Source organism: Arvicanthis niloticus, chromosome 6 (assembly GCF_011762505.2).
Source record: "Arvicanthis niloticus isolate mArvNil1 chromosome 6, mArvNil1.pat.X, whole genome shotgun sequence".
In the NCBI taxonomy this organism is placed as follows: Eukaryota; Metazoa; Chordata; class Mammalia; order Rodentia; family Muridae; genus Arvicanthis; species Arvicanthis niloticus.
Genome location: NC_047663.1, coordinates 19,304,019 through 19,325,273, shown reverse-complemented (window position 1 = coordinate 19,325,273; position 21,255 = coordinate 19,304,019). Strand labels below are relative to the sequence as shown.

Genomic DNA, 21,255 nt, shown 5'->3' with positions numbered 1-21,255 from the left:
TTCCCAGACCCCTCATAGTTTCTGAAGAATCTACTTCTAAAGTAGAAAGGGTGTCTGTACAGGTACAGAAGGTGGCAAGGCACTCTTGAGGCACTTAATTACCATCCTGAATTAGGAACTGAGGCATTTAGGGTTTTCCTGAGCCCCTGCCTCCTCACTTTGCCATATCTAATATTTTCGTATTCATTTTGTGTGTGAATATGCAGGTCCACGTGCATGGGAAGGTACGTACTCATGCCTAGGAGGCAGGCCAGAGGGTGATCCTTGGTGCCATCTAGCTGTGCCATTCCCCACAGACATACGCACTTATTTACTGGAGGCAAACCCTCTTACTGGTAGACTGTAACTAGTCAAGTACACTCAGCAAACCCCAGGAATCTGCTTGTCTCTGCCTAACACCCCTGCCCTGACAAGAGTTTCTCTGTGTAGCCTTGGCTGTCCTGGAACTTGCCTCGAACTCAAGAGACTTGCCTGTCTCTGCCTCCCAAGAAATGCCCCACCACCTTTTGTGTATGTCTGTCTGTCTGCATTATGAGTGTCTGCCTGCATGAATGTATGTGCACCACACGCATGTCTGATACCCATGAAAACCAGAAAAGGGTCACAGAACTGGCATTAGTCACATTCTACCTTTTGGATGCTGGGAATCGAACAGGGATCCACTGTAAGGGCAGTAAGTGCTCTTAACTGAACACTGCTCTAGCCCCCTAGGTTTTTTTCTTTTTTTTAAATCTGGGTTCTAGAGACAGAACTTAGGTCTTCATACTTAAACACTCACTGACTGAGTTGTCTCTCTTCATTGTTTTTTATGAGATAGGGTCTCACTGTAACTCAGCCTGGTATTCAGTATGTCAATCTACCTGCCTCAGCCTCCTGTATATAAGGATTATACTGAGCTCCTCCCAACTATTTAAGATCAAGGAATGGAAAAATTTGTGTGTCATCCTTAAGTACTGTTAAACCTTCATCTATAAATGAGTAACAAACTTCTGCACCTGGTATAGTAGCATCCAAAGGTTTAACCAAATTGCTTCACAATGGAGGGTGAGTCACAAGAGACTAGGATCCTCCTCTAGTAAATTCTTGACAGGAAACCCCTAGGACCCCTTTCAGCTCCTGTACTGACTCCTACCAAGTTAGTGTCATGCTTTCCTACCTCCTCCTCCACCCCGACTCTCCACTCCTGTACATGCTATGCAAGGACTCTTCCACCCAGCCACACCCCTATCTTTTTTCCTGACAAAGGATCTTAACCTGTATCCAGGGTTAGCCTCCAATTTTTGGGCAATCCTCCTGCCTCTGCCTCCCAGGTACTGGGATTAGCATGAGCCCCCATGCCCAGCTCTTCATCTTTTCTTGATAAGGGCAGTGAAAGTGACAAAAAGGGAACTACAGGATGAGCACTGCACTGTGACTTCAGTTAGTGTTGGCTGATGACGGGAACCCTAAGGCAGGTGGGCTCCCGTGAAATTTAAGGCCAATAAACTCTACAAAGCGAGTTTTAGGCCAGCCTGGACTATAAAGCAAGACCATGCCTAAAAAAAAAAAAAAAAAAAAAAGGTAGTTCACAGTTTGGATTAAGAACTTTAATAGAGGCTAGGGATGTAGCTCAGTCGATAGGATTGGCTAGAGTACACAAAACCCTGGGCTCAATCCCTAATACAACATAAATTGTGTATGATAGTACACTCCTGTAATCTCAGCATTCGGAAAGTACAGGCAGGATGATTGTGAGTTCTAAGGTCATTCTTGGCTACAGAGAAAGTTCAAGGCTGGAAAGAGCTACAGTAGACCCTGCGTTAACTAATTAATCTTTGTCATGACTGAACACAGTATACACCTGAGAACACTTGAGGGGCTCAAGTAGATAGTTCCAGGTCATGAGTTTAGTGAGAGCAAACATAGTACTAATAACAACAAGACAGCCATCAGGAGAGCAGCCAGATGGCTCATTGTGTAAAGGCACTTGCTACCAAGCCTGACAACAGGAGTTCCATCCCTGGAAACCCAGGTGGTAAGAGAGCAGACTTTTAAATTCTGACCTCCATGTGTGCATGTGTAAACACAAAGGAAAGAAATACTGGGTTTGGTGGTGCCTGCCTATAATCCAAGGATTTAAGAGGTGGAGGAAGGACGTTCAATGCCAGCTTAAATTACAGAGTTTAAGGTCAGTCTGGGCTATCTGAAACCCTGTCTCAAAGGAACAAGGGAAAGAACAAGCTGATATACTAGCTCATACCTATAAATCTAACACATGGTTGAGGCAGATTACTCTAAGTTTCAGTCCAGCCTGGGGTAGAGTAAGATGTCTTAAAATAAATCAAACCAGCCAAAAGTGATCGGGTATTTTTCTTTGTTGTTTCATTTGCACAGTAGACTTTAGCCCTGGCTGGCCTGAAACTCTCTTATGGTGAGCCGACTGGCCTCAAATTCGTAAGAGATCCACCACATCCAGCCGGAAAGACTTTATTAATACAAGGGGCAGTCATTCAACCCTGAAGAAATTTTCATGGGTCCTACTGTTAAAGCAAAGGCCTAGGAGTCAGACCATCTATAACCTGCAGTAAAATTCATTACAAGGTACTCACAGATACCAATGGTTAGTTAACCACCTACTTCAGAGTCTTACCGGGCACAATTTTAACTGACAGCTGAACTACAAAGCTAAGATATCATCTGAAAATGTAGTCTGGAAATCTTCAGGAAACAAGATATTTAATCTGCAGTTCAGTAAGAGAACACTGCGACAAACTCCAGCCTTTTAAATGCTGGCAGTACTATGTTAGGTTTAAGTTTATTCAAGGTCTCCCGTATATACACATGTAAAATAGATCAAAACTGCCATTTCTACGCAAGTACCTTCTGCATCTACAGAAGAGATGGCTCCAGTAACAATGCAGTGGCACAGAAACACTCTTTAGTTCGTGGAACAAGCCTTTAAATGGGACATTGTTGTAGGCTTACAAAAATCACATTGGAATTAACTCCCTTTGCCCTTGTAGCACAGCCATTTCGCCCCTAAGTTACGGCTCAGATTTCAAAATGCAAGCAGATGTTTTTGAAGTATCTGAAATGGGCCAGTCCATTTCTATTACTAGACTGTGGTGACTAAAACTATTTTCTGTACCAACCCTGCAAAAGGGCATAACCCCATCCCTTTGGCGTAAAATTCTGAAGTGGGGCAGCACACTTCAAGAGTTTCCAAAAGTGGAGGGCCATGACGTTCGAGGTCAGGCCACTGGGAGAGTCGGGAGCTCGATGGGAGAAATCTTGAGGGCAAGAGAGCTCAGAAATTTCCAAGCACTAAGCTCGGGCTTTCCACGTGCCCGGGTCTAGCTGGTCCCAGGGGGTGTTGGTGGTTGCTATGCAAGTTAGAGGATTGTTGCTTTTCGCAGCCCTGAGAGGTGGGATGGACACGGTGTGTGGGGGTGGGGAAATGGGTGCAATTCGGCCGGGCACCCTCGGAGCCTCCAGCTGACTAGCACTGCTGAGGGCATGTGGCCAGAGTTGCAACCTCGGCCCGTCCCCGCGAGCCAATGTCTCCAACTGGCGTCGCGCCCACCTCATCCTTCTGATGGGGGGTCCAGCTACGCCGGGCCTTGCCGCCATACCCAGGATGAGTGGGGGTGAGGAGAGGCCTTGGCAGAGCTCGGCCTCAAGATCACGTCCCGGTGGAGGCACAGCAAAGGGGAAGCCGTCTTACTGGCCTCTCCTCTGCTGGGATCACGGGAAATACGCGGTAATTACCCCCAAAACCCCGCTCTCAAAGGCGAGGCGGCGAGGCTGCCGGGACGGTTTGAGGACTGGGCTCGGCCGGGGAGACGCCAACCTTCACCCTTCCCGGCCCCCGACCCAACTCCCCGCCGTCTCCCGGCGCCGCCACTTCAGGCAGCCCACTCGGCCCGGCCTCTCCCCGCGCCCGGACCACCCCCCATGGGGTGCTCTCACTGCGCAGCGAGTCCCTCCGCTGCCTCCTCCCAGCCCAAAATGGCGGCGGCGGCGGCGGCCACCGAGCTGCTCGTCGCCTTCCTCAAGGCTACGGATCCCTCCGCGCGTAAACCCCGCCCCCGTGAGCCGGATCTATATTTCTCCCTGGTAAAGACTAACGCCATCAATGAACTCTTTAATTGAGTCCTGACAGGGCGGGTCCAGTTGTGCTTCCGCACAGCTAGTTGTTGACAAAAGTAAGAAGACTGGCAGACAAACCACCCAATCAAAGAAGAGATCGGTGAGCGCGGGATGTCCACGCAAAAGCAGAGAGGTTTTTGGCGTCCCTGGGCATGGTTGTTGACGTCATGGGAGCTTGAAGGTATCCTGGGCAGCTTTCCTAGTGGGGAAGAACTACAACCCCCAGCAGTCATTGCGCTGCCAGGCTGTCCTCTTCGCCCCTCCACCTCCCCCCATCTTAGTGCTTGAGCGGCTTGGCCAGAGCTGCTGCTGCTACTGCAGCAAGAGATAGGGCTGAGGCGTTGAGAATTTCATGGACAGGCGGTCGCACAGAAAGACACACAGAGGTAGTGGTGTACACTAAGCCCTTGACAGCAAATAGGTCAGTCCCACCTTTGCTAAACCTCCCTTCCATGACTATTTACCCTCTTCCAAGAAAGCCATTTTTACTCGCATTTCATTTTTTTTTTTTCTGTCAGTTGCATGTAGTAGGAAGACCTCTTTCCTCTATTTCCCCGTCCCTTGAGGCAGGAGAGTAGCCGTCCAGGCCCTGTAGACAAAAAGACTTCAACCGTAGGTTCTGACTAGGTCCCAGCCTAGAGAGGTTGAAGGTGGTCAGGATTGAGCTTCCAGGAGCTACAGACCCACCCCTTTTCCCAAGCAGCTTCCTTTCTCTGTGACAGAGCTTAGGCTTACCTTCCTAACTGCCAGCCTGGTCTTTACTTATTAGGAGAGCAGAGGCCCGGGACCTGAGGAACAGGATTAGAAAGACTGGTCTAGCTCCCCTTTGGTCCCTTGCTGGCTAGAAGTGTGAAAACTAGGGTATGGCAGCAGCCTTTGGAGTCTTCATTTGAAAGTGAAGGCCATGCAGGTTTGGGGCCACAAAATGGCTGCTGCTGCTGGGACAAACAATTCCTGACCAACCAGCTTCTGCCTGAGGACTTAGGTTTCTGTTGTTGTTCAAAGCAGGTGACAGTAGTTAAAGGCATCATCTACTGCAAGTAGGAGAAGATGGCCACTCTGAACCATACCAACTGTAATACAGCGTCACCAGCTGCCCTGGAAGAGGCAAAGGTAAGTACTCACCCCTCCCAGCCACCTGAAGGCCCTAATCATGGCGTCAAATAGCTGAAATCCTAGAGGGTTTTTTGTTTTGTCTTGTTTGTTGGTAGATTTAGAAAACCAGTGTTTTATTTTATTTTTGTATGTTTGAGACAGGGGTGTTTCTGTGTATCCCTAGCTGGCCTCGAACTTACAGCAACATTCTTCAGCCTTCCAAGGGCTAAAATTGCAGCCTGCACTACCACACCCAGCTAGAAAGCCAGTGTTTTAAATGGGTCTGTACTGTGCTCTGGGAAATAGGCCAGAGTGTGATTCAAGTGATATCTCATGAATTCCTAAAAGCCTTCAAGGTAGATGTTCTTTCTAATAGACAGAAACTAAGAGCTGCGATGCCTTTTCCAGAGTCATGCAGCCTATAAGCCTGTAAGCAACAGAATTCCACCTTACATTTAGAGTCTTAAGATAACAGAACCTTGCCTCCCAATGACAAGTGACCTCAAGAACAAATAACTTGGTTAGAGATTTGCTCCTTAAAAAAAAATTTTTTTTTTCCTAGACTGAGACCCAAGAATCAATGTTTGGTGTACAGATAGCCAGGCAGGGCCAGAAAACCTCAGAGGAGAGAGAGGAAACTCCTAAGTCCTCAGGAAAGGCACCTTATTATGGGCTGACATCAGGGACCCACAGGGTCCCAGCCCATGCTGTCTCTCGTCAGACGTCCTTATCCATCACCACCCTCCCACAATAGCAGAGAGCCAAAAATCAGAGAGTTGGTTTCCGTTGTTGTTGGTTTTGCAACGCTGGGGATTGAACCCAGGGCCTTGGAAATGCTGGGAAAGTGCTTTATCATGGTGCTGCACCCAGCCCTTTGTTGTTGTATGCTGGGTTTTGTTTTTCGACAGTGTTTCTCTGTATAACAACCCTGGAAATTCCGCTTTGTAGACCAGGCTGTCCTGTAACTCAGAGGTCCTACTTGCCTTTGCTTTCTGAGTACTGGCATTGTGTGTGTGTGTCCCAATGTTTAGCTCAGAGAGGCTTTCAAGCTATCCTTCCTAGCCTGTTCCAGGGTTTTTTTTTAACGGTGTGTCAAGGCTAGAAGGTTCAGAGAGGGCGAGTGACTCATGCAGGTCACGAGCTTGTCTTTTATAGCGATGGTGGTGAAGGGGCTAGAGCTTCAAAATGGAGACCATGAATAAGCCGAGGGACAGAGCTGGCATGGTTTTAGGCAGGAATTTCTAGGGAAGGCTGGGAACAGGAAAATGACCGTAAACATACAATAAGCTATCTTTAGTTCCCTGTACTTTGTGTTCCGAGGTGGGCAGCAGAGCTATCTTAGTTGGTCTAAGCCACCAGTAAAACAAGGCCAGTCCCTTATGATTGGTGGTCTTCCTGCAGGTGAAGGAACACTGCAAACAACTCACAACACATCTCCACCCCCACCCCACCCCCGAATTCCCTTAGGATCACTGAAAGATGTGATAAGACAGTCAGCGTGATGCTTCCCAGGGGGCTAAGGGCAGGCTTGCTGACACCGGGTTTGGCTGCTGAAGGAGTTCCAGACTATCCTGGGCTACCAAGTGAGACCCTTTCATAAACACCCGTCCACCCCAAAACAAACAATCCAGAAACACGTGTATACACTCATACAATATACCCCTGCTTTTACAAGGCTGTAAATAGTTTGTCTCCAAAAGCAGACCCCCAAATCCCCTGTTCAGAGGCCAGCAAGATGGCTCAACAGGTAAAGTTACCTGTACCAAGCCTGACAACCTGAGTTCCACCTCCAGGATCTGTATAACAGAAAGGGAAAACCAACTCCCACAAGTGATCCTGTGACCTACACACAATCGTGTGCATGCACACGCACACGCACACACAAAAGCCATGTCATGAGAGTGTGTCTGTATACACACTTACATAAGTAAATGTAATGAAAGAGTATAAAGCAACGCTGCCCCGATGCCATGATGTGTAGAACAGCATGCCAGTGACATTGGTTATTATTAGAAATCTCTCAAACCACAAACTTAGAGCAATTCGTTCCCTATCCTCATACCCAGGACTCCCACTCTCACCACACAGATAAGCAGATGCCCCTTGCGTGCACTCCCTCCCTTCCTCCCTCCCCCCCTTCCCTCCCTCTTTCCCTTTCTCCCTCTCCTCTTTCTCTCTCAAGGTCTCATTCTGTCGCCCTGGCTGGCCTGGAACAGGCTGGCCTTAGTCTCATCTGCTTGTCTCTTGTCACCAAGCCCTGGGATTGATGGATTCTTCTCTCCCTCATTAAAGCTCTGAAATCTTGCTGTGACCTCCCCTTGGTTAGGCCCTCTTGCTACCTCATACAGTACATAGAGAAACAAGCGAGTGTTCACTGAGCACAGGGGTAAAATGTTGCATTCTCAGGGATGAAGACAGATGATAAGTAGTAACAGGCTGGGCGCTATCTGTGAGGCTGCCTGTGTGAGCTGGGAGAGCCACTGTCAGAGGATCTTCAGGGAGAGGGTCACTGAAGACGCAGCATCAGAACTGCAGCATGAGGTACCAGAAAGGATCCACCATGCAAAAAGCTGCAAGCAGGATTAGTTATCTGATTTTCAGGGAGGGGGCAGGGAATCTCTGTTTAAAAGTTACCAAATTCAACTCCTGGCCTATAATCCTAGCTACTCTGGAAGCCGAGGCAGGTGGACTTGCCTGGATAGAGTGAGTTCAAGTTCAGCCTGGAAAACTTAGTGCGACTCTACTTCAGCTAAAAGCTAAAAGGGTAGAAGTATAGAGCAATGACATCGCCTGCTGAGCATGCGTGAGACTGCCTTCAATGACGCAAAGTCCAGAGCTAGTCATAGTTTCATATACCTGTTATTGAAGCTGAGGCAGGAGGATGGTGAGTTTGAGACCAGCCTGGGCTACACTGGGAAGACCCCAATTTCAAAGATACCTGAGCATTAAATCGAGTGTGAATCCCTTCTGAGTGTGGGTACCTGTGGAGGTGTTCAGGTAGCCCAGGCTGTCCTTGTTCCCCGCTTGAAGTGCTGATCCTCCTGCTTGGCCTCCCTAATGCTGGGATTTACAGGTATCCGACCACATCTGGCCTCCCTGTCCTTCATTTGACGAGTACTTGTGGAATGCTACTCTAGATGTGGTATCGTTCTGGACGTTGAAATGACCAGTAGCTCCGTTAATGGCGATCCAGAATACATGAAAACCTAGCTTCTGTCCCTAGCACTACAGAAACCCAGCATTCTGGAGGTGGAGGCAGGCAGATCAGAAGTTCAAGGTCATCTTTAGTTGCTCAAGTGAGTTCAAAGCCAGCCTGGTCTATGGAGATGCTAATGTCAGAGAGAGGGAGGCGGAGGGGGAGGGGAGAGAGAGACAGAGACAGACAGACAGACAGACAGACAGACAAGAGCAAGCCAGTGCCAGTGAACTGCTCAGGTGAAGTGAGTGCTTTCCCCCTCACAGGAGGAAAGACAGTTAACTAAGTAAATTGTTGTAAAGGGGAAGAACTAAATAGTGACCACCTGAGGCAGGTGTGAGATGGCTGGATGGGCTGGGAAGGACCCTCCCAGGGAAAGGCTATCTGTGACCCACCCTCCTTCCTCTCTCTAGACTTCCGGTGGTCTTCGGAGCCCCCAGATAGCCCATGAACCTCATGACTTTGGTGGTTCCCAGCTTCTGCCACCGGGAAGAGAGATTCAGTCAGAGGATGAAGGGACTGCCCCACCTGGCGATGGCTCAAGTTGTAACATTAGGGGTTCTCGAACCCAGAGCCCAGGGGGTGGTTCAGTGGAGGCAGTGCTGGCCCGAAAGAAGCACCGTAGGCGGCCATCGAAGCGCAAGCGGCACTGGCGGCCATATTTGGAGCTGAGCTGGGCTGAGAAGCAACAGCGAGATGAGAGGCAGAGCCAGAGGGCCTCTCGGGTCCGCGAGGAGATGTTCGCCAAAGGCCAGCCCCTGGCACCCTACAACACCACTCAGTTCCTCATGAATGACCGTGACCTTGAGGAGCCTAACCTCGATGTGCTCCATGGGCCCTCCCACGCAGGCTCCGGTGGGGAGAACGAAGCAGGGGACAGTGATGGGCAAGGCCGAGCCCATGGGGAATTTCAGCAGAGGGACTTCTCTGAGGCCTATGAGCGGTACCACACTGAGAGCCTTCAGGGCCGCAGCAAGCAGGAGCTGGTGCGAGACTACCTGGATCTAGAGAGGCGTCTGTCACAGGCTGAGCAGGAAACTCGGAGGCTCCAGCAGCTGCAGGGATGCCCCAGCAGGCAACCCTGTCAACAAGTGGAAGAGCTAGCTGCTGAGGTAGAGAGACTCCGGACTGAAAACCGGCGACTTCGTCAGGAGAACGAGATGTGGAACCGAGAGGGCAGCTATTGTGACCAGGAGAAGCGAGCCGCAGAAGGGACCCCTTGGCCCAAGAATGAGGCCCCGTTTCAGACCCACACAGGCCAGCCGGGTCACAGGGAGGCAGGTGACAGATGAAAGCTGCTCCCAGCATACCCTGTCTGCACTGAGAACTGCTAAGACAAGGTCAGAGTTTCCCCTGCCATTTTCACGGTTGGATCTTTGATGTCATCTCACATTTTGCAGAGCAATTAAACAGCCTTGTGAGACCCAGTGAGAGTGGCTAGAATTGATTTCTCCAGGGCTTTTCTTGAGATTCAAGGTTCTTTTTTATTTTTAAAAATGTACTGTGTACCACATGTGCAGAGGCCAGGAGAGAGTTTTGGATTCCCTTGGGACTGAAGTTACAGACAGTTGTGAGCTGGGGACTGAACCTGGGTCCTCAGGAAGAGAAGGTGCCCGTAACTCCCAAGTCATCTCTCCGGCCCTCTTCATTTTCTAAAGTTTATTTGTATTTTGGGAGAGTTTGAGCTAGCCGAGGCTAGCCTCATCTTCTTCCTTCACTTGCCCAGACCTGGGATTGCAGATGTGCGTCACTCACTATGCCTGGCTTACGTTGTGCTGTGGCTCAGACACAGGGCGTCGCGAATGCTAAGAAAGAGCTCTAGCATCTGCAGCACATCTGCAGCCAGCGCCCCTCTGTTGGGGCTGAGGAGTGATGGGTCACAGTTAAGAGACCTCACTGTTCTCTTAGAAAACTGGAGTTTGGTTTTCTGTATCTATTTACAGGTGATTGACAACTGTCTGTAACTACAGCACCAGAGGATCTGATGTCCTCTTTTGACCTCTGTGACACACACACACACACATGTATGTACACACGTATGTAGTGCATATATACACATAAACACGTAAATACAAAATCTTACAAAATAAAAGCTTGTGGGCTGGGGATAAAGGTAAGTGGTGGTAGTGCACACGCCTAACATTCTGGAAGCATGGAGTAAGCCCTTTGTACCAGAGAGGCCTCAGTTTCCCTTTCTCCAAGCTTAGAGAGACAGCCAACTACTAGATGGGTCCCATTGGTTCTCCAGAATACCCAAACCACACTCATGCATCTCAGAGCAATCATCCTGCCCTGAGGGAACTGGGGGGTGGGGGAAGAGCTCAATCAGGAGCCTTCAGGTTCAGCTAGAACCTGATATTCTAGTTGCCATATGGTAGTGGGGTTATGGGGTAATGCCTGTAATTCCAGCCTTCAGGCAGGAGGATCACAAGTTCCAAACCAGCTTGTGCTACAGAATGAGACCCTCCTGGAGGAGCTGGAAGCTTCCCTGGGAGGAGAAGACCCAGACCCGGAGTATGTTCAGACATTATTCCCAGATTCTGGGTATTCTCATCACAGTTCAGAGGGCGAGCCTCTCATTTTGATGGCCCTTCACCTAGTGAAGGTTAGTACAGTTCAGCCCCTCACCTTTGGGAAGGACATTTACCAATAAGCACTCAAGATCCACAGCTGGCCGAGAAAGCCATCAGGCAGAGGGGACAGCAGGTGGATCCTCAGCAGAGCTTCCTTGTAGGGCTTTTCTGTCATTATCTCCCTTCACATCCTCCTGTTGATCTAAGTGTGTGATCAGTTCCCTGTATGAGCCACAGGCCTGACTCCACCATGGAGTGGAGGGAGTCCGTGTAGTGAATGTGGTGATGCAGCGTACCCCTGCACCCCTCTAGTAGATACTACCCATCCCCGTGTTGTCCCTGGCTGGTACCAAGGATAACTTCAGTGGTAACAGGAATTTAGCTGACCAGCGAGCCCCTGTCTCTGCCATCAGGCACAGGGAGGAGCACAGACCTGGAGGACCTAGCCTGCTTTCCCTTCCCTGAGGTTTGGAACGACCACATTAGGCAAGAGAAGGGCTCGGCGCTGGGAACTGTGAAGGATGGAAATGTTGACAAACCCCGTGCATTGCCAGGACAACTTTTATTTCTGTACCGCCACACCCAGGCCTGGCCAGTACCTTCTACAACAGACTCACAACAGACTGGAGAGAGGGATTGCTTTCAAGGGAAAACAAAGTCCCTAGCTGAGGGATCTGTCCCCAGAGCCCTGGCCAAAGGCTTTGCCTCTTCCTCCTGCATTCCCAGAGTGTTGTCAAGAATACCAGCAGGAACGATTGTTCCCACTTTGCAGATGGGAAAGCTAAAGTTCAGAGAGGAAGTGACTGTCTAGATTCCAGGATAGCTTGTCAGGGACCTGCAGTGTACTAGTCTGGTAGTCTGGGACCCAAGGGCTGCAGCTTTCCAGCTGCTACATTCCTCAGAACAGCCTGGAGCTGAGGGAGGACCAGGAGGACAAGGTTGTTTACTCAGAGGCAAGGCTGTGTGTGTGTGTGTGTGTGTGTGTGTAACAAGGAAGGGAAGAGAAGATTCCAGAGAGCTGCTGGCGTGTGTGGGAGGTTGTGTAGCAGGGTGTGGGTGGTCCATGTGCAGTATGATTGCAGTTTGCTGGGCAAAGGGCAGGTAAGGAGGCTGGCCCCTCTTAGTCTAAGAGCTGAGGAGTGTGAGGAAAGAAGGAAAGCTGCCAGCCACCTCCACCCTTCACACACACACACACACACACACACACACACACACAGTGGCTGAAGGGCTCTTGGCCAGGACAGCACAGAGGTGAATTAATTTCCCTGGGGCGGGGCTGGAAGAGTGTTGACAATGGACAGGGTGGAACAAGAAGACAAAGCAAGGCTGTGATGTGGGAAGGCTCAGGCTTGACTGAAGGGAAAAGGTCAGTGAAGAAAGTCCCCTCAGCCGCCGCCGCCTCTAGCTGGTCCCCCAGTCTGAGTGAGGGTCAGCGGTATCAAGAGAGGAAGTCATCATGAGAGCTCAGTACTGGGGAGAAACGAAGCCCAGGTGTGAGTCCCTCTCATGTGCCCCGCTCTTTTGCTGTTCTCTCTTTGGCAGCCAGATCCTGAGGTCTGGACTCTTCTATTCCAGCAGAAGCTACTTCCACTTCCTCAGCACTGGGAAACACTGGCTTTCATAGCAAAGCTTGGGGCAGGCTTTTCTCTGACCTCTTGATTGCTGGGCCAGGTGAGGCCCAGGAAGCAATTCCTTCATGAGACTGATCAGGGAAGCTTCTCACTATGCCTGCTGGCCTGCCTGGCTGGATCTCTTTTTTTCCTTTCTCAGGGACTCTCTGACCCCAGGTGTCAGTTCTAGTACCCATAGGCAGGTCCTTCCTGCAGTGGGGTCAAATATGGAAGGTAGTAAAATGGGCAGAGGTACCAGGGTGGGTCTAGAGGAAGCATTGCAGATGTAAGGAAGTCAGTCAGTATGGGAGAGAGAGTAGCTGGTTCTGTTCTCCCTCTTGAGAACAGCAAGGTTGGCACTGGCCCTTTAAGTGGGGGTGCCAGCCAGTGCCCTCCCCCAGCCAACCCAATTCATGGGCACACTGAGCATGTGCAAGATCTGTGCAAGTGAGGAGGGGAGGAGGTTGGGGGGGATAGATTCCGGAGGGAGCTTCCCACCCCCCACTTCCTGTAGCTGCCCCCACTCTTCTTCCTGGGTCTGACAAAGGAGTCCATGGTGCTCCCTCAGCCCCTCCCCCTCCACAAACTAGGGGGCGCTTGCCCCTTGGGTCTGCTGAGCTACCAAGGGTTCTGAGGAGACCCACTGGTCTCCCCAGTGCCTGGAGGTGGTGAGTGCCAGCCTGGCTTCTCTGGTGTGGGTGGTGGCCAATCTTCTGCTACTTAACCATGTTCGATTTCATTCCATCAGTGCCAGGGTGGTTGTGATGTTGCGCTGGAAATGAAACACACAGAAAAGGGTGAGGTCCCTGCCCCCACCCACCAGGAGCTGGGGCTCTGCTTAAAGCCTAGTATCCTGGTCCAGAGGACGGAACTCAGCTTTTCTACTTGCAGCATTCAGCGTCCTTCCCTGCCATGGGGAAATCTACCCCCAGCCTCAAACTTGGTTCTGTAGCATCCTCAGACCTCAGTTCCACCTGTGCAATAGCCACCCCAGCTCCTTTCCCTAGTTGCCATTATCTTAAATACAAGAGGAAGGCTGGGGATGTAGCTCAGGTAGTAGGATACTTAGTGTGAATGAAACCCTGGGTTAGAATCTCAGGAGCACATAAAACCTGGTACAGTGGCTGGTACTTGTCAGGATTAGAAGGTCAAGGACATTCATCTCTGTGTGAAGCCTTGCTCCCAGAAAGCACTGATACAGGGCTGGAGAGGCTGGCTCAGTGCTTAAAAGGGCTTGCTGCTGAGGTTGGGGATTTAGCTCAGTGGTGGAGCGTGGAGGGCAAGGCCCTGGGTTCCATCCTCAGTTCTGAAAGAAAAAAAAAGGGGGGGGGGCTTGCTGCTCTTCTGAGGGACTAAATTCAGACCCCAGTACCCATGTTGAGTGGGTCATAGCTCTCTGTACTTCAGCATCCAGAGATAGATCTGAGCACCTCTTCTGACTCTTGTGTACCCCCCCCCAACAGAGCAGAAATACACGGTAAACTTATAAATGATGACATGTACCCTTTAAATGAGCAAGTCAGTGGCATTTCCATTCATAATGTATGTACATACGTACGTATCCCAGCACCCCACTACTATCTGATACCATCAAAATGAAGCCCTGAAGCTAGTAAGTGGGTCCTCTTCATCCCAGTCCGCCTCTCCTCAGTCAGCCCTGAAAGCCACACACCTGCTGCCAATAGGTTTCCTGAGCCTGGAGTCTCAAATCTACAGATGGTATGTCTACAGCCACACCATCCTGAACACGCAGTCATCTCTTCCCTCGTACACCTAGGCAAGATACTGGATGCCCATACCCAAAGTATAGTCTCCCTGCGGGTGCCCGCAGATCCCTGACTGATTTCCAGGTCTGTTTGCAGGGACTACCTTCCTTATTTGTGAGATACAGGCAGGAGTTTCAAGCCAGGCTGAGATCCTGGGCCCTTTAGGCAAGGCTCTGCCACCTAACTTGAAAAACATATCCCACATCTTTTATCCTCCTGGGTCCCCACTGCAAGTCCAGGCAGTGAATATGGCCTCAGGGACAGTATAATTCATACTGTAAGGTTTGGGGTCAGTCACTTGAGATGAGGAAGCCTTTGCACAGAGGTGGAGAAAGCTCCCCAAGGCCACACTCCCTGCTACAGGGGCAGCTCGGGTTCTGGGCAGCTCTTTCTGGCTAGTTTGAGCACTTGACCCCAGTGTTCCCCCTTCTTTAAATAGAGAGAGCAAGTTAAGGGCTGAGTTGATTGCCAGCCGGGTGTGCAGTGTTTTAATGGAAGAGCCCATACGTTTTCATACTCTCTGGGCGTTGTGCAATCCTAAATAGCTCCATTCCGAAGTGGTTCTTGGGAGTTCTTCTTGATCCCTCATCCCTTATCTCTTCCAGGTTTCCCCTTTGCCCACAGTCCTGGCCTCTGGGGAGCTGGGAGGAGCTGCCTGAACCAGAAGGCCAGGGCTTCCTGCAGGTCTGGGTGGGAAGCACTGGAGATATTTTGTCCTCCCTCTGTTTTCTCCATAGCCCAAAGCCCATCCCCTTACCCCCCCACACACAGAGTTCTTTGTCAGCCTTGTGGAGTTTGCCTGGTAGGGGACAAGCTGAGCAGCTGGTCCCCAGTTGGCTACTGAGTCCCAGCTGCCTGTGGTCATGGACATTCCAGAGACCACTTGCTTCTGAGACCATCATCTCTGGACCCCACCCAAGATGGGATACCCCAGGTCAGCCCTCAAGGCATCAGCCTCCTGCAAGGAGGATGGGTCAGTCTGTCTACTGCTCCCTTCCAGCCCCAGAGGCTGGGGGGGTGGGGGCGGGGGGGGGAGATTACTAAAGTGTTTTTAATGTAGGAGAGGACACAGACTCCATCCTGCCTTGGCCATAGCCCCGGCTTTCACAGAAGGAAGGAAAGGAGTCCCTGAACAATTTTAAATGGCTCCTGCTCTTTGCAGGTTCCCTTCTCAGTGTCTTTCTCGGCCTCTGTGGCTCCTTTGCCTCCGTGGGAGGAACCAGACAGGTTCCCTTAGGTTGTGCCTGTAGTCTGGCCAGGTTGGCCTGGCCAGCTCCTACGCCCGAGGATCACTCTCAGGTCAGCCTCAGACCGACTGTACTGCCATTTGCAGTTACATGCCTGAGGGCAGATGACAAGGAAGCAGAGTCCTCCCAAGCAAGGAGATGATATTGTCCCCTCCAGGGGTCCAGTCCTTCAACTCTCCACCTCTGAGAAAGGGTCTCTCTTTCTCTGGGTCCCTGGCCCAGCTTTCCTGACTCACACAGAGTGTGTCTATAGCCCTGGGCCTCACACAGGCTCCCCTTACGAAAGACCCTAAGCTACTTGTCTTTCTAGTTTGCTTTGTACAAATATTTTTATTTTTATTATTTTTATTTATTTATTTTTGTTTGTTTGTTTGAGACAGGGTTTCTCTGTATAGTCCTGGCTGTCCTGGAACTCAGTCTGTAGACTAGGCTGGCCTTGAACTCGGAAATGCGTTTGCCTCTGCCTCCCAAATGCTGGGATTAAAGGCGTGCGCCACCACTGCCTGGCTATTTTTATTTTTCTAACTGCTTATAAGGTTGGAGCCCTAATAGTGTTGGAAAAGCCTTTTCACTGTTGCTTGAAATTCCGCATTTCTCATAAACTTCCATTATATATGTATTTAAAACTTTTGTGTTGGGCTGGAGAGATGGCTCAGCAGTTAAGGGCACCGAGCTCTCCCAGAGTTTGTGAGTTCAATTCTCAGCAACCACATGGTGGCTCACAACCATCTGTAATAGGATCCGATGCTCTCTTCTGGTGTTCCTGAAGACAGCTACAGTGTACTCACATACATTAAACAAATAATATAAGACAAAACAAAACCAGAGACAGGCAAATCCTGAATTCCTTAAAAAAAAAAAAAAAAAAAAAAAAATTTTTGTTTTGTTTTCGAGACAGGGGTTCACTGTGTAATTGCTGGCCTCAAACATCAGAGATCCCCCTGCCTCTGCCTCCTGAGAGCTTGGATTAAAATCGTCCTGAGCCACCATGCCCAGCTGATGGTGACTTCTGCTCTTGTGTTCAGGGGTTTCTTGGCTGGGCATTCCCCCAGGCCTTATGAAAGTGGCATCCAGGAAGCGAGTGCTACGCAGAGCCCACTGGAACCTTTCAGAGTCAGTGCTGTCCTTGCTTCCTTTGAGAGCCTCCCAGTCTCCTCCTCCTTTCCTGCAGGCCAGGGTATGGTGTCTCTTTGGGACTAAGTAGACTTCTCCAGGCACTTAAAGTGTAGAGGTTGAGGGTTCAAATGGGCATTGCATCAAATACTGCCTTACCTGTCCTCTGTTGCTTGTATGTACCACAGAAGCCTCATGTTCCTGCCAGGACACAAAGTCTGCCACTGAGAAGATGCCATGTGTCACCAGGAATATGAGCAGCCACCCTGTATTTATCCAACAGCAATATACTGGGTGTGTTTGCGTCCCAAGGTGGCTGTAACAAAGGACCAGCAACTGGCTTAGAACAACGGAAGAGAATCGATAGTCTCAGAATCGTAAAGCTGGAAGTCTGAGGGGCTCCCTGGGACATCTGTACAAAAAGGACCCTTTTTTGTCTCCTCTTTAGCTTCTGTTAGTTCGTTGGCAACTTTTGGTCTTTCTTAAATTGTACTGCTCCAAAACACACACACACACACACACACACACACACAGTTAAGAATGAAACCCAAGGCTTCAGGCATGCTAAGCAAGCACTCCTACTTTCCTGCTGACTGACAGTCCCAGGCCTCCTGTTTCCTGTCTTCACAGGGCCTCTTCCCTCTACATGCATCTGTCTCTGTGTCCAAATCCTCTCTTTTGACAAGGACACCAGTCCTATTTCATCAGAACCCTCCCTAATAGCCTTATTTTAACTTGATTACCCTGGTTCTCTCTTCCCCCTTGCCTGCTTCCTGTCTTAGTCTCTGTTGCTATGAGGAAGCACCAGAAGCAACTCCTGTGAGGAGAGTATTGGCTTTGCTTACTTCTCCATAACACAGTTCATCATCAAAGGGAGTGAGGACAGGAACTCAGCAGAGCAGGACCTGGAGCAGGATCTGATGCAAAGGCCACGGAGAAGGTGCTGCTCACTGGCTTGCTCAGCCTGCTTTCTTATAGAGCCCAGGACTACAAGCCCAGGGAGGGCAGCACCACCCACAATAGACTCACCACAGGCTGCACACTCCCCCATCAATCATTAATTAAGAAAATGCCCTTCAGGCTTGCCCAACCACTGCCAGACCGATCTCTCTCTCTCTCTCTCTCTCTCTCTCTCTCTCTCTCTCTCTCTCTCTCTCTCTCTCTCTCGTGTATGTGTTGCAGTGATACATGTTCCATTATATGCATGTGGAGGTCAGAAGTCAATGGGGGTCTTCAGTTGCTGTCCTGGTTAGCTTTGAGTCATCTGGGAAGACAGAACCTCAGGGAACTGCCTCCGTCAGATTCCTGTGGGTATGTAGGTATGTATGTATGTGTGGAGACCTTTTTTTTTTTTAATTTTATTTTTAAAATGATTGATATGGGAGGACCCAGCCCACCTTAGGTGTTTCAACCCCTGACCAGGTGTGGTGGTGCACACTTTTAATCTCAACACTTGGGAGACAGAGATAGGGGGATCTCTGTGTTCAAGGCCAGCCTGGTCTACACAGCAAGTTCCAGGACATTTAGGACTACTTAAAGAGACCCCATCTTGAAAAACCAGGAGGAAGAGGAGGAAGAGGAGGAAGAGCCAAGCTGAATAAGCTAAGAGGAGCCAGCCAGCAAGCAGCATTCCTCCATGGTTCCTGCCTCTGCTCCTGCTTGAGTTCTAGCTCATAACATCCCTCAGTGACTGAATGAACTCCTTCCTCCCCAAGTTGTTTTTGACCATGGTCTATCACAGCAAACAAGCAAAAAAGTAACAACAAAAAATAAAAATAAAGTGGCCGGGCGGTGGTGGCCCACGCCTTTAATCCCAGCACTTGGGAGGCAGAGGCAGGCGGATTTCTGAGTTCGAGGCCAGCCTGGTCTACAGAGTGAGTTCCAGGACAGCCAGGGTTACACAGAGAAACCCTGTCTCGAGAAACCAAATAAATAAATAAATAAATAAATAAATAAACAAACAACATAGACTAGCTTTTTTTTTTTTTTTTTTTTTTTTTGGCAGGGTCTTACACTGAACTTGGACCTCTCTAGGTTGGCCAGCCTGAGAGTTTCAGAGATCTTTATGTCTCTATGCCAGCCCATTCTGGGGTTACAGGTTCCAGCCACTGTTAGGCTTTTAGAATGTTGGGGATCTGAACCCATAGCCTCATGCTTTTGTAGTGAGTACTTTACAAAGGTATGTTTCTAGCTACTTTAAAAGTTTTTTTTTTTTTTTTAAACTTGTGGCCTTTTTTATCATTTAAATTTTTATTTTATGTGTGTGGATATTTTGTCTGTGCACCATCCTTATGTCTGGTGCCTGTGTAGGCCAAAAGAGGGAATCAGATCCCATTGAAACCAGAGTTACAGATGGTTGTGAGCCACCATCTGGATGCTGAGAATCAAACCTAGGTTCTCTGAAAGAGAAGCCAGTGCTCTTAACCACTGAGCCATCTTTCCAGCTCCACTTGTAACCACCTTTTAACACCATCCTTTATTTATGAAGCATTCTGAAGAGTTCTCCATGTTTTTGTTCCTCTGTGTGTCTTTGGGCCTGATTAGCAGGTCCCCACTTTGCAGATGGGGAGACTGGGTTTCAGAGGACAGGATGAGTTTGTATAGGGACCCATGAAGAATAACTTGTAACACAAGCAACAAGTAACAATCAATATTCAGCCCTTGCTAGATGCCAGCCAGTACAGGTTGTGTGCCCTACTTATCATGTGATCACCAGGGCTGATCTGTAAGGGAAGAGGTTGAAGCCACCATAGTGGCTCTGCCTATAATCTCAGCACGATGGAGGTAGACACAGGAGGGTAAAGAAATCAAGCTCACCTTTAGTAATTGGCTATGCGGTAAGTTCAAGGCCAGCCTGGGTCTCATAACTGAAAGAAGGAAAAGGAATAAGTTGAAGCATGAGTAGCCTGAAGCCAAGTGGCTACTGAGAGATGGCCACAGGCCAGGCAGTATGGCTCAGTGGTTAGCTCTTACTAGACAGCTCAATACAGTGACCCACACCTGATGTGTCTTTCTTGTCCCTCTGCTTTGCAACAGCAAGTCAGGCCTGTTCATGGCTCAAGCAGAGGGTCACGTCTGTCTCTGGTTGGGTGCTTGGATTGTACCCCAGGGCTTTGTGTGGTGCTAAGCCCTCAGGCCCTGTACAGGAGTAATATGCACTTGTACCCACTGAACCATCTCTGGAGCTCTGGCCTGGAACTCTGATCCTCCTACTCCATCCTTCTGAGACATCAGCCAGGCCCAACTATGGCCTGGACACTCAGTCCACAGTGTGGTAGTGTTGGGAGGTGAGTGAGAATTAGCCAGATCAGCCAGGCTCAGAATGAAGGGATCTTGTAACCTATCAGTGGGAGTGGGGTTGCTGAGCGAGTTTGAATGGGTTAAATTCGTTACAAGCTAGTCAGGGAATGAGCCAAACGTATGGCATGGACATTAAATAATAATTGTTTCGAAAAAGAAAGGAAAAAGGGATTTTTTTTTTTTTAATATTGAACTCCTGATTCTTCTGCCTCCACCTTGCAAGTACCGGGGTGACAGGCACGTACCACAGTACATGCCTACAAATAGACTTATTTTAAATATTAGACCCATAAATGGGTGAAGGAGGAACTGTTTCACTGATCTCAGCCTGCCTGGAAGGGAGGCTGCTGGTGATCAGAGGGCAAGACACAGAAGCTCTGCCTGGGTGCTCTGGGAGCTCATTGTGATATGTCACTGTTCAGTACAGTTACACTTCTGCCTCCCTGGGGTTACCTCGTGCAGACCCCACCTTCACGCCGGTTAGCGAGGCTGACATCTCTGCGGATGGTTGTGCTGTGGTAGGCCTTCCACGGCTTGCTCCGGCCGTGGCACTGCTTAACAACCCTCCACCTACTCCCCTGATTGAGATTCGGTCATCAGGTGCCACAGAAGGAAGACCTGTTTCTCTTCTTCCATAATCACTCTCAGAGCCTATGAAACCTTCAGCATGCCTAGGCGGCAGCTCCCTCTCCGACTGCAGCTCAGGCCGCTACGGTATGTATTCCTCAAAGCCCCTCTCAGAGCTGGGCATGCTCGGTGGTCTTTGAGTGGTGCTTCTTTCAGAGGCTGCTGCACCTCTCGTGGGGCCCGGTAGCAGACAAAATGTGCTTGTAACTAGTGGTGTGTCTGCTTGCGAAGACAGCATGCAGAAGCTACACTGAAAAGTTGTCCTTTGTGTGCGCATGTGCACATACATACACCATATACTACAACTAATAAAATATACAGAGGAAAGCCAGGCATGTTGATTTGTGCTTGTAACAGGGGGATCTTTGGGGCTCTCTGGTCAGCCAGTCTCACCTTCTAGAGGAGTTCCAGAACAGTAAAGAGACCTTGCTTTAAAAAAACAAGGTAGCAGCCGGGCAGTGGTGGCCCATGCCTTTAATCCCAGCACTTGGGAGGCAGAGGCAGGAGGATTTCTGAGTTCAAGGCCAGCCTGATCTACAGAGTGAGTTCCAGGACAGCCAGGGCTATACAGAGAAACCCTGTTTCAAAAAATAAAAATAA

General features: G+C 49.7%; 1 protein-coding gene and 1 long non-coding RNA gene across 9 annotated transcripts; one reads left to right on the top strand and one right to left on the bottom strand.

Annotated features, from left to right (window-relative positions):
- Positions 1-3,412: 3,412 nt before the first annotated feature.
- Positions 3,413-9,846, top strand: Hexim2 (HEXIM P-TEFb complex subunit 2). 8 transcript variants are annotated; one of them, XM_076935702.1, is made up of 4 exons: positions 3,413-3,739; positions 4,133-4,228; positions 5,137-5,241; positions 8,833-9,846. In XM_076935702.1, the coding sequence occupies exons 3-4, from the start codon at positions 5,179-5,181 to the stop codon at positions 9,709-9,711; spliced, it is 942 nt and encodes a 313-aa protein (XP_076791817.1). In that variant the 5' UTR covers positions 3,413-3,739; positions 4,133-4,228; positions 5,137-5,178; the 3' UTR covers positions 9,712-9,846. The 8 variants fall into 8 exon arrangements, with proteins under 8 accessions (XP_076791817.1, XP_076791819.1, XP_076791814.1 ...); XM_076935704.1 differs by having other exon boundaries at positions 5,134-5,241; XM_076935699.1 differs by having other exon boundaries at positions 4,133-4,309.
- A 3,898-nt stretch (positions 9,847-13,744) lies between these two features.
- LOC143442653 (uncharacterized) lies at positions 13,745-17,711 on the bottom strand. Its single transcript, XR_013110988.1, has 3 exons — positions 17,574-17,711; positions 16,888-17,044; positions 13,745-13,908 (listed from the first exon to the last, which is right to left on the bottom strand). It is a non-coding gene; the product is annotated as an uncharacterized LOC143442653 (long non-coding RNA).
- Positions 17,712-21,255: the final 3,544 nt, after the last annotated feature.